Source organism: Limulus polyphemus, unplaced genomic scaffold (genome assembly GCF_000517525.1).
Source record: "Limulus polyphemus unplaced genomic scaffold, Limulus_polyphemus-2.1.2 Scaffold1074, whole genome shotgun sequence".
Taxonomy (NCBI): Eukaryota; Metazoa; Arthropoda; class Merostomata; order Xiphosura; family Limulidae; genus Limulus; species Limulus polyphemus.
The window spans coordinates 163,371-176,645 of NW_013666684.1; the positions used below are offsets into that span (position 1 = coordinate 163,371).

The 13,275-nt window shown below is 33.2% G+C and overlaps 1 protein-coding gene across 1 annotated transcript in view; it reads right to left on the reverse strand.

Annotated features, from left to right (window-relative positions):
- Positions 1-10,676, reverse strand: part of LOC106462007 (rho GTPase-activating protein 44-like) — a 53,334-nt gene extending 42,658 nt beyond the window's left edge. Inside the window, exon 1 of the mRNA XM_022389123.1 lies at positions 10,225-10,676. Coding sequence (XP_022244831.1) covers positions 10,225-10,277 — 53 coding nt within the window. The 5' untranslated portion in view covers positions 10,278-10,676. The remainder of the gene's footprint in view (positions 1-10,224) is intronic.
- Between the last annotated feature and the right edge of the window lie 2,599 nt (positions 10,677-13,275).

A 13,275-nucleotide genomic window follows, 5' to 3' on the forward strand; every position in this document is an offset into this window, starting at 1 on the left:
CGTATCTAGATACGTATCGTATCAACTACTACGATAAGATACAGACATTCCCAGAACTTGCCTCAGTCATTACATATATAGTGTTACAAAAGGAAACGCTACATACTACTGTCAAGTTCTGACGATCTATTGAGGAGATGGATATACGTAAAATACAATTTCAATGAACAATTCGAGCCATTCCTACATAGATAGTGCTACCGCCTGCCTGATAAAGTTACTCAATACGCTATATAAATGAAATTATTAAATTCCTCATCTTTTAAAAAGCACCTTGTTTTTCTTAACTGCATTAAAAAAAACGAATCTACGAATTATGTTTTTGAAAAGTTACAAAAAATAACTTAGAAATCAGCAAGAGCAAGTAAACGAATTCATCGTCAAATGCACCTGCGGTAGTGAGTTCGATCGGCCATCGTCCTCTACGCTAACCGGTTAACAGCCTTATTCAGGGATAACGTAACACGTAGCTATTACCACCAAACAGCATATAGTTTCCTCCGGCATTAACATATTTGAATATATATATATATATATATAATCAGATTAATTATAACTTCCTCGACGTGAGAAGTTGCACGATCCAAATTAAAGATGGATATGTTACCTAAATATAGGTTAAAAACCCACAAATTCCTGCTACTATACTCTACGGATACCACCAATCTTGTTTCGCTCTGCTAGCTAAGCACAAAAATAAATTCACAGATGTTGATTCATTTGATATAAAATACATTTATTAGTTTCAAATATTCATCCATAAACATGTTACTAAGGTTTTCCACTTCGTTTTTTTTTTTTTGAACGATCTCTCCTCAAACAATAAAACCTGCACGTCGGTAATGACTGATAAGCTATACAACTATATTTCTATACATGTTTAAAACTACATATAAACATGAACACTTCACTATTGTACTACAGAACTTGACTAAATTAATATATGACATAAAAGTTAACGCTTTTAATTTCAATTTAAAGCAAATAAAAACAAAGGTAATTAAACCGCAATAATTATAAGTGAAAATAACAAGTATCAATTACATGTATGGTTACGTGCTTGTGTCGCTGTTCATATGCAAGATTTTTTCTTATTCTTAGCTTCGCAGTGATGGAAACATAATTTAAATAGAAGGTAAAAATGGGGCCTATAAATAACAATGTAAACTCATTCTAGAAACACAACCGCTTTAAAGGGTCGTATTTTCTTCAAGAGAGGCCATTTTTCGAAAGTGTTCGAGTTACTAATAACTTTTTTTAAGTTACAAACGCAACTGTTTTCATTCAAAGTGCCCGAATTCCACAATTCTAATTAGAAAAGTAATGTAAATACATTTGGTCCAGTTCACGAGTTTACACGTGCCTCCATTAATCTACATGTAAGAATAACACAAAATAGGAATGACCAGTTCTCCGATGATACTGGCCAATCTGGGGGCTACAGAGCACTTTCCAAACTTCTCTCCGATCAACTCGAATAATAAATACTAGACCTCGATCAAATGTGGCATAATAATTCAGTGTCGTGTAAAACTTTAATATTTTTAAAATTCCAATTCCTATTGTGAATGATACATACGTACGGAATTCACGTGGTTAAAAAACTTCATTATCAACCTTTTGGTTGTAACTTGCCGCGTTAATGAAAGCTGCTAAAATGTTTAGCCAGCTCGATTTTTATTTCACTACTCTGAATTTGAAATGTCAAGATCACAAGTATTGTTCTTAGATGAGTAGAAAAATCAAAGATAATGTTGGTGTAATGGTTGTAAATTACAAAAATAGTTCAACTTCACAAATATTTCTGATGTTAAGAAGTTGAATATCAAGATTCTGGAAGTTACTTGCACTTTTAATGAGTATATTTTACATATCTCAAGTTTTTCTTGAAATATAACGCAAAAGCTAAAAACATAAATATAATATAATATACCATAATTTAATACAATTCACGTCCCGAAGGTAATTTTTTTTGTTTTGTTCGGAATTTCGCGCAAAGCTACACGAACGCTAGTTGCGCTAGCCGTCCCTAATGAGAGACTTGAGGGAAAGCAGCTGGTAAACATCACCCACCGCCAACTCTTGGGCTACTCTTTTACCAATGAAAAGTGAAATTGGTCATAACTTTATAATGCCTCCACGGCTGAAAGGGTGAGAAGGTTCAGTGATGGGGATTCGAAGCCGTGAGTCGAGCGCCCTAACCATCAGGCCAGATAAATCAAATGACGACTAATCACGCGCACAGATTACGTGGATTTTAAGAAGCAGAAACGTCGCCCACTCAAAGGCTCAACACAGATTTACTTCGTACCAGTTTGTTCTACCTAAAACAACGTTTTAATTTTAAGAGGCTGTTAAACGATGTTAGAGTATTTAAACCACTTTGAAATGACATCTGATAAAATAAACAACAGGTCACGCTCGAAATTCAGTGGTCACCACTCAACTCGAAAAGCTTAACGATGACGAAGTTAAGCTCCAATTCACAAGTATATTACACCATGTACGAAATAAGATAAACAAGTGTATAACAAACATGTGCATCTTAAAAACGTGTAATACATACACTTACAAAACTGACATTGTACGCGTGGTTGTTTTTAAAAAAAATAAATAAACCCTTTTTGTTCAGTTTTGACTTTGGATAACATCCACATTGTTCCGTGTGGTCACTCAAGGGCAACTGTAAGTCGATATATGTTAACAAATTAGAAAATATAATACTTCTTTCAAGTGGTCATATTAGTACTGGAAATAATCAAATTAACGGTTAATAAAAGAAGCAAAAATGCATAAATTTGGACGAACATTTTAATAACTTACAATGGGAAATACTTTTCAAAACTACTGACTGAAGTACGGAGCCCAGCTGTTTCTATTCGACACTAATTCAGTAACGGCGGCAACATGTGCAATAAGGGGTGGGAGCATATTTCGTAAAAAAATATCCGAAATCAATGAATTCGTATTCACTACTGTTATGTCATTGTACGTTGACTAAAAAAATCACACGACAGAGCATAATTATAAAACAAACACACAAATGTAGTTTTCCGGACTTTTTAACCCTTGGTGTTATTATTAGGCATTAGAAATCTTTACGTCTGATTTTCTTATAATTATGTTTAGCTCTAATTGTACCTTATTTTAGTTTTTGATTTGTACTTCTCGTAGATTCCTCTATATAAATTTGGAATATGAAATTGAGGACATCTAAACTGTACGGGTAAAAACTGCATTAATCTCAATGAATGAAGTCTTTTTACTTCTAAACTTATCTTATAACTTTTCATGTCTGTAAAAAACCATTCAGTGTACTCACTTTTGGATAACGTACAACGATACTAGAACGCACTGGACAACGTGCACGTCTCGACCTCTGAGAACGCTTTCTTTAGTTGCCTACAATGCAACATACGTTAATAGAAATATTGTCAGCATTTAATTTCCGGTGAAAAAATACCTCAAGAAAATCTCACTATTTATGAACCGGACTATGAACTGTACAGCAATAAAGAAGAGTGGGGTAATTTAAAAATAAGTAAAACGGAAATTTGACAGTGTTAGCTGACGAAAATCACCTCCACTAAACAACACGGACGTTATTAATTGAGAGTCCAATCCCCACGAATTCACTATAAACTTCAGTATAGTAAATGAAGTCATTATCATTAAACAAACGATAAGAAACGGACTTTACAAGTCTGGCCCATTAGATCTACTTTAGCCTTGCAATTGGCCTTATAGCTCGTTTGTTTGTCAAGTTCACCGGAATTAGCAGCAACCCCATTGGGCACCCGTACTCTTCACGGGCAAATCGAAACAGATCAGCAAGAAGTATTCCTCTGTGTCCCAAAAAAAAAAAACTCTAGGACATCTCGAACTTTATTTAATCAACACCTAATTCATCATACAACATTATAGTTTGGCGTGACAGAATCCCTTGTAACGCAATCATCAGATATGGTATGCAATTACCATGGCTATGAAAAACCGTATTAGTGCCAGAGGTGCATACTAGTAAATGGGTAAAACATAACTCTTTCACACGAGTTAGTCCAGTCAGACCTCAACTCTGACCACTCCTGTACATCGACTTCTATCTCGGTTATTTATTTCGTTGTAAAACAACTACAAAAATTTACCTTAAATTTTTTTGGAATATAGATAGATACAAAAATGTATATTTTAAAAACAACACGTCCCTTGGAGATTCTAACTGGAGAAACACTGGGTATTAACAACTACCAAAAGTACCCGTTCCTTGCGCAGCACTTATTTTGTTGGTTTCACGAGAATCACCAAAGGTCCACCCAAATTACGAAACGTAATCGAAATTGGTTCAACCACATATAGGTTGCGCTCCCATCGTACTCCACCGCATGGATACTTTCATCCACCAATATACCACTGTTTGTGTACTAGTACTAAAAACATAATTCGAACAAACCTAAAATATCTCTTTACACTGTAAAGTGTAATAGTTCTAATTTACGAAATACCCTACATATTATATAATGTGTTTACACATACAAATCTGATTGAACTGATAATGTTTCAAGACTCTTAGATATATCCTTATACTTGTGTATACACACAACCACATTAAATCATGTATATCTATTCTTTAAGTTCTACACCTTCCTGATCTTTGGAATCATAATGATTAAGGTGATGCTTTACTGACCGCAGAATAGGATATAAAACCACTTTTACCACATAACCTCACTAGTTAAATCTGTGTTGTTATCTAAGACTTCGCTGTCCGATAATCACTTAATTGTTATGAGATAACGTAATACAAAAGTAAAACGAGGAGCTTCGAAGAGCTAGAAAGACAAGTCTAAGTCATTCTTTTGTGTGTAATATAAAAGGTTAAAGATAAGAAATATCATAAAATAAGTCCAATTGAGTTGGTAATTGTTCGTCTGGTCCTTGTATAAGAACGTTTATTTTCATTGTTTGTGTACATATAACTAAGAACTCAGTGATGGCCCATTTCGTAGACTGTGTGATCATATTGTTCCTGTTCTGGAAGGAAAGGAAGATTGGATTCATGTATTTTAACAAGCCATAAATTGCGTATGTCAGACAGGAAGACGCCTCCAAATTCACTGTAGCATCAGGCGTTAATACTTACAACGCCCAGTGACGTCATCACCATCCTCTTGTTGTTTGTGGTGTTCTATGTTTCTTTCTTTTAATCCACTAATTAGAAGCTTTTTAAATCCCTCTCAACGCGTATCGTAAATAAAAATACAAGTCTCGCATCGTCCTTTCTAAAAAGTTAGAACGAAAAACTTTTGTCTCGGCCAATAGAAACGTTTCAGCGAAAGAGTATGTCATAATTTCACGGTTGAAACGACCTCTTAGAAAAGAACAAGTGATTTCGTAATACTTTTGTTCGAGTTTTTTTGATAAGTTGTTTGTGACCATGCTAATATGAACAACCATAAATTCCGCCGCTATTATGTGCATGCTGTTGTTAAAAAACAATAATAAAGCAGTACAATTTTTATATGGGAATCGAAGTTTAATTGTGATAAATAGTACGACGGCAACAAACATTTGATATGGAATGTATATATTCCATCTTCAGTAAGCTATATTAAACAAGCTGAAATATTAGATACAAAAGTTTTCTAAATTTCTAACATTTTGTGGAGAGGAATTAAAATACATAGTAAAGGGATTAAGTCAATTAAAAAACAACATCAGAAAAGAATAGGATAAGATGGAGCAACAATTGCAATCATGATGGTTCGTAATAGTGATCGCAAGGAATTGCACAAAACCCAAATAGAACGTTCTGGTAAAAAGCACCTTAAACAGTGAAGATTCAGTTTAATACTTTAAAACCTTAACTATTGACTGCTAAGATTGTACAAATATAAAATGCACAAAAAACACCGTGTTAGACTTATGAGGAAAAGAAAATCTGCTCAAAACGGCCCATTTATAATTCTTCTTCTTTCTATTATTATTCTTGTGTCAGCCTACAACAAAAATGGCTTGGTATATGGCACCCAAACCTTTTGTAGAATACCAAATAAGATACTGCAAAGGTCGTAGGGGTGTTTAATTACCAGCTAATAACAGATAAACATTAGATGACTGTAACGCGCACATACTCAATGCTTTGTACACTATACAATCGTTGTCTTTATGGAGTCAATCCATATATTATATACGAGGTGAAGGAGTAAAACAAAAATCAATACACATGATATTAAATTTTATTCCACACATTAAAAAACATGACTTATTTAAAGCGATGTTTTAGATATATGTTTTATTTGAAAAACCTAGTTTTCTACTGGTAAAATTTTATACGCACTTTATGGGGGTTGTGTCTAAGTCCAGGCATATATTTGCCCATTTATATGCATTATATATATATATATATATAAATAATTTAATAACACAGAAACTGTAAATGCTCACTATATTAGCAAACAAATCTAAAGCTGCAGCTTAACATTTTACATCTTGAACTAATGGGATCAAATAGTCAATAGCTACAGTACATCATCATGGACCTTATCAGCAAGCTAGTACAAATCCCTATTTTGACTCTACCAAAAGTAATTCTAGGTGACATACATTTCATATCACTGTACATGGCTTGAAAAGATCAAACCTATGCTGAAAATACTACTTACTTAAAACTGTCTTCAATATTTTAAAATTTGTTTATTTTTGGATATACAGAGTACATACCTCTCTGGTTACAATGTTTCACCAGGTTAACCTGGCATCGTCAGGTACAACATTGTAACCATAAATATTATATCCAAAAATAAACAAATTTTGAGTTTTAATAACAGTGTACTGCCCTTATTTAATTATTTTGTCTTCAGTATTGTTTTAAATGCACCTTTTATTTACACACCTTGTGTGTCTGTATGTATCCTTCATAGATAACTAAAGTTCAGATAGATACATTATTTTTTTACTAATTGCACTTTCTTTAATGCCAACCCGACTTAAAAATGTAAGAACCCACAAAGTGAATAAATAAATGGGGATGAATCTCAAAACACAATTAAACATGATGAAATAATAAGTTATTCAGTGTTCAAGTTAATAAATATTATCAACTGTGTAGGTAAATACAATTTTTTTTCATGTTTCTCGGGGTATTAGTGCCGAGAAATGTTTAGATACTACAAAATACGAAACTCATTTTCTCTCTATGATACTGAGCAGTCATACTATATCAAGGTAATTAAATGCAGCAAGTAAGCAGGAAGCTTAATGTAGCTATGTATACTTAACTATACTGATCTATATAAATTTATCTATACATATTTTAGGGCTTCCAACTTTCAAGAATCTGTGTGAGTGAGACTATTCTAAAAGTTAAATTTTAACGTGTGGTAAATTGCTATGAACACCTGCGGCAATCACCTTTTAGGGGTGGGGAGGGGGCATGATCCTCCAGAAAATATTTTATTCAATGAAACAAAATGGTGCATTTCCTGGATCAATGTGATGCTGAATTTTAATCAGATCACCTCTTACCTTTCTTTCTCAAAAGAAAACAAAAGATATATTACCTTATACACATAATATATCCCTTCCATCTTCTGAATCATCTTAGTAGCCCTCCTCTGAACCCTTTCCAGTATGTTAATATCCTTACTTAGATACAGAAGCCAAAACAAAGAGGATGCATCATTTAAAAACAAGTTCACAACAACCAAACAAATTTAATGCAACTTTTCTCAATTGTGTATCTTTCTATACATTTTTTTTTAATATTTCCTGAATATTGCTTGTCTAGACATGTTTCTTTGTTATTGATTTAACTTGCCTTTCTTGGTAAGGGTCAATTTTTTATCAGCTTTTGTTTCTCTTTTTTTCTATCCCTTTTAACGTTTGTCTTCTAATGCCATTTTTAGAAGACATGTCATCATTCAGATGACTTACATAAAATGTTTGACATCTTGTGCTTTTCCACACAGAAATCATAACATTTTCAGGAAATTAGAACTTCTCTGGTAACTCCGTGTCTAAATATTACTTCTACATTACTCTCTACATGTATATATTCCTTGATTTTCTTTATGGTTTGGTTTCATTATTTCAGTATCACTTACTCAGTTTATGTATTAATGTTTCTTTATGAGTTAGTCATTATTTTGTGGTTTCATTTTCAAATAGCTATTTTTGTTTCAACTTCATTATTCTCCCTAATTTACCAGAATAATTATGTACTTAATGATTTTAACTTTTAAAATTCTTTGAGTTTTTGTTTTGAATGATTCAATTTTAATTCAGTATTTAACGTTACTTTTTTTGGCTTTACTTACTTTTGATGCACACAAAAAACAATAAATATCCTAAACTTTTAAACAAAAACAAAAAATCCATACCCCTACACAATAGATAGGAATACCCCAACATAATATAAAGAGAGGGAGGAATGAAAAACAAATATATGTACATATTACAGTACAACTAACAATGAGATAACAAGCAAGCAAACAAAAATATGGAAAATAGTACCAAAGTGAGTCTAAGCAAACAGCAATATAAGAAATACAGGGAAAAAACAGTTAGATCAAATCAAAAACACACAGAAAATTGGTATGTAAGAACAATAAAAATTACTCTTTGGATGAGGCATTATGTTTACAGAGAAATTGAGGAACATTACAATTCTCTAATTAAAAATAAACAAAAAAAAATATACATGAAAGGTTTTACCAAATTTGTTTACAACTATCACTTCCTGTATCTATAATTTATAATATATATTTCTAACTTACTTTATATAATTCTGTTTTAATTTTGAAAAGCATAAAGTTTTGTACTTGGGAACTTAAATTTGGAAAAAAACCAAAAAAAACACTCATTTCTGATTCTGAAAAAAGCATTGGCACAGTGAAAAGAGAGAAAGGTTTTGATACATTTGTTCAAAAAACTAATATTCAGACTGTTATTAGTTGTGGTGAAAAAAAAATAAAGTTCTAGATTGTCATTTTAAAAAATTAATGCTACAAGCTTATAGTTTAGGCCTTACTTTCTCTTTAGTACAGAAGAATTAGAGGGAACCTGATTCCTTAAAGATTGTGTTAAACACAGATTTGTGGAGCTAACTTTAAGATGGTTTAAAAATTATGTGGAAGCAGCTTTTTAGTTATTAGTTTTTGTTGTTTTGTATGAGAAGTTAACAAAACGGACAGAAAACTTCAACTCTTCCCTTCTTCTATTACTAAATCTTTAACTAAATGGACTAAAGTTTGTGTCCAAAACAACTTATCATTTTCTTCATATTTTAAATCAAACAAGAGGGATTCCTCAACGTGACTGTAATTAGATTTCAAAATGGTCAAAAGATAGCGATATGATCTATAAGTTTGTACTTGAAAAAAATTAAGCCATTCTATAAGCTGCTATACCATGGCTAAAAATTCTACTCACTAGAAATACAAAGCAGCCACACACCACACACATACAGATACAATTACTGCAAGTTAAGGAGAAAAAAAAAAGTGTCTAAAGCCTATAGTGCAAAATTCAAGTTATAGATCTGCTTTTGTTAATTTTTGTCACTTACCTGACACATAGCCTAGACCGTAGATTGTATATTAATTTCATTTCAACTGGCGAAAATGTGACACCACTCATCAACAAAAACTACCATGTCAATCGGCATGGCTTACGAGACATTAACGTCTTATGATGTGTATTTAACTACAAATCTACTAGTACCAGTAGTAGTAATAATATAATTCACCTAAAGTAAATGCAACATTTTTTTCCCTTCTGTCTGTAGCAGTTTCAAACATTGATCAGTTAAGTGCTGATAAAAAATAGCCTTCTCAAATCCTTATTGTAACACTGTTACTGTTAACAGGATATTACTATTACTATTAGTATTGTCTTCTGCTTGAAAGAAGTATCACATTTTATAAATGCTAATAGTTTAAAGAATAAACAGTTTAATTGAGTCTGAGTTTAGCACTTAGAACAGAGAAGTAACAACACTGTTAACAGTTAAGTTAAAACATTAAATGATTAAGAACATAACCAGTTAGAATTCTGGGTAAGATGCAAACATTAGTAACAATATCACTCACTAACACTAACAGTTTGTAAAGGCTACAAGTAATCTAGGTCTATAAACACAAGTCCATTTTACGCATTTTAACACGTAAGAAAAAATCAGAGAACTTTTCAATTATTTAATTTTTAAAGCTATCGACTAAAACTTACCGGAGAAAGGTCTGATCTGCAATCTGTTTGACTCTAAGAAACTGCTTCTTCATTTTCACATTGACTGAATGTAACTCTGCATAAGTTATAATTTCTTATACTGTTGTTGGCTTATTTTTATTACAACTTTCCACGATGTTGACTTTTATGATTTTTGAAACAATAAAATTGTTTCTAATACTTTAAGATTAATACTAACAATTATAACGTCACTAATAAACTCAAAATGGGCATAGTCATAGTTCAATAGTTGGCTGCACGGTGAATTAATTTACACTGGAAAAAATATATTTATGTAACACACTATAAATGGACATGAGATTTTTTCATGGGTTCCAAAGTTCTTTGGGTACTCCAACAATATAATTTGCTGTCCAAATACCATTACCCATGTACAAAAATCTGAAAACCGACATACAACATTTACTCGACTACTCAAAATAAGAGTATGAACCTAAGTGTCACACCACATTTGATCTTGCAAAGAATTGTGGGATCGGTTTTTCACTCTCTGGAAAATTAATCACAGAAAAAAAAATCATTGTTACAATTTGAATTTAAAGAAGAGGTATTGGTGAATTAAACACTATATTCAACAAAAAATAACTATTTAAATCCATATTTGTATGCGCGTCTTGCTGGAATTATTTTCATGATGTCCTAATAGTTATTACCATATAATATTTCCGGTCTATTTATATAAGGAGGATAATAACATAGTTTGGATTAGTGTTCAGCCAAAGAGACATGAATGTCTATTACCATCCGATGAGTAAATCGGGATTTTCGGCCGAACGCTGGCAGCGTCCCTCGGGCTTATGGAGTTAATTGGGAAAAAATGCTTGTTTAGTTGTAATTAAGCACAAAGCTACACAATGGGCTATCTGTGCTCTGCTCACCACGGGTATCGAAACCCGGATTCTAGCGTTGTAAGTCCGCAGACATACCGCTGTGCCACTGGGGGGCAGGAAAAAATATATACATGTCTAATTAAGGATCAACTGTTCATTATTACTGTTAAGGTAAGTTTATTTGTAAGACTGAAAAGCCATAATGTATTATTGTCAAATAACTACATTCTATTTCAATATTTAGATGCGAGATCTTTGCTTATTAAATGTACTTTCCAACTAATACCCCTTTGGTATTTTCAGGTAACACTTTAGAACAATTGAATAACTTTAGCAGAATAACAGCAAGCTTGATAGAAAATGGTAGGGAAATTTAAACTATATTTCTTGACTTTTGATTGAGTTATAAATAAAGAAAGAGAGTTGACACAGAAGGACAAGAAAAACAAATGTTATTCCAAAACAATCAAAATATATGGTTAGTAAGGATGGTGCCCTTACTGGAGTGTATTGGATCTCTCAGGAATTTTCAGAGAACTGTGTCTAATAAATAATGGTTGAAACCTGAAGAACTATACCATATTAAGAAACAAAGCATTATATACACAAAATAATCATACTACTATTTTAAGGAAGTGTGCGATATCCATGTGACTGGTGGTCATTCCCATCGTAAGCCAAGTTGAAACCATGAAGTATCGCCCCAACCTGCCTATGGAAAATATCACTGTCCACTTCAACTTAGTAAGTTCAATCTTACAGAAATCTATCCCACGAGAGAGTGTATATGATACTACAAGTGAAAAAACCCAGGACAATAGGCAGCTAGGGCAAAAGGAACTTAATTTTTACGACCTAGACATTCTGTTTTGCAACCACAAATGGGATACAGGCATACCGTTCACTTTCTACCTTCTCATTTTAATGCAGAATTTGAAAAAAATCGCTTATGCTAAGTCTATGCAGTTTTTGCATAACATATTGTTACGTTTCCGTTCGTTAGATAATTTTCCGTAACTTCGTTCCGACGAAACTTTAGCAACACAAGTCCTTTCTTAAATAAAACTGGTTTATTCTTTCTGAATATAATTTTGCGATACACTTAATTTTAACAGTCGCGCTATAACAAACGCTTTAATTCTCAACGAACGTCTCACGTGCTCAACAATATTCTCTCTCTCTGCAGTTCAATTACACACACTTTCTCCCATCACGTTGTGACCGTCTTATATATACAAGACTAACACATATCTAGTAAACGCTAGAGCATTCATGAAGGAACGGGATATTTCTAGAAGGACGTGATACTAGTTACGTGACCTCGCTGACGCAACACTGCCCCCTATTTAGTATTGTTCGTCACGAACAATAGCCACTTACAATGAACCAATAACAATGAACAATAACTTAATTAAATGTACAGAATTACAAACACAAAATTACAATTCAACAAAGTCTCTTAATTTTATGAGACGTATCTTCTTCTGTACTGGTCTCCGTCTCATTGGCTTCTGCTTCATATGCGGTTCATCTGCTTCATCAGGAAATGTCCTATCGTCGGTAACAGTCACATCAGTGGTAGTAACTTCATCAAGAGCTTCACCATTTCTCTTCTCAAAACTGAGTAGAGTTTCTTCTTCAACGTTGGCTTTTTCAGGTGACACGTCTGCAGCAGCATCATTTGTTCTGTTGTTCACTTTATCCCAACTGAAATGTCCTGGACTGTGATAATGCCAAAGCCTGTTGGCATGCAACACTTTTGGTTTACCTCGCCGACCACATTTTATCCGGAAAGTCACGTCTGAGAGACGATCCACTATGTCATATGGGCCTTCCCATGGAGAAGACAACTTAGGAGACTTCCCTTTGGTCTTCCTGGGATTATACAACCACACCTTGTCTCCTGGTTCAAAGCTGACTTCAGTAGATCTCTTATCATAAGATAGCTTCATCGAATCAGCAGGCGTTTTCAAATTCGAACGCACTTGATGGTGAATATCATCCATTCTTTCCAATAACACTTTCACAAACTCTGACACATTCTCAGGCAACTCTTCGTAAGGTGGGCGTCCTTTATGCTTGGGTCTCCTTTTAGCACTACATGTACTGCATGTTCTGCACCATTATTCCACATCTCGCCTCATACCTATCCAGTAAAATCTTTGTAGTAGGTGACTCAATGTCTTCTTAATTCCGTGAT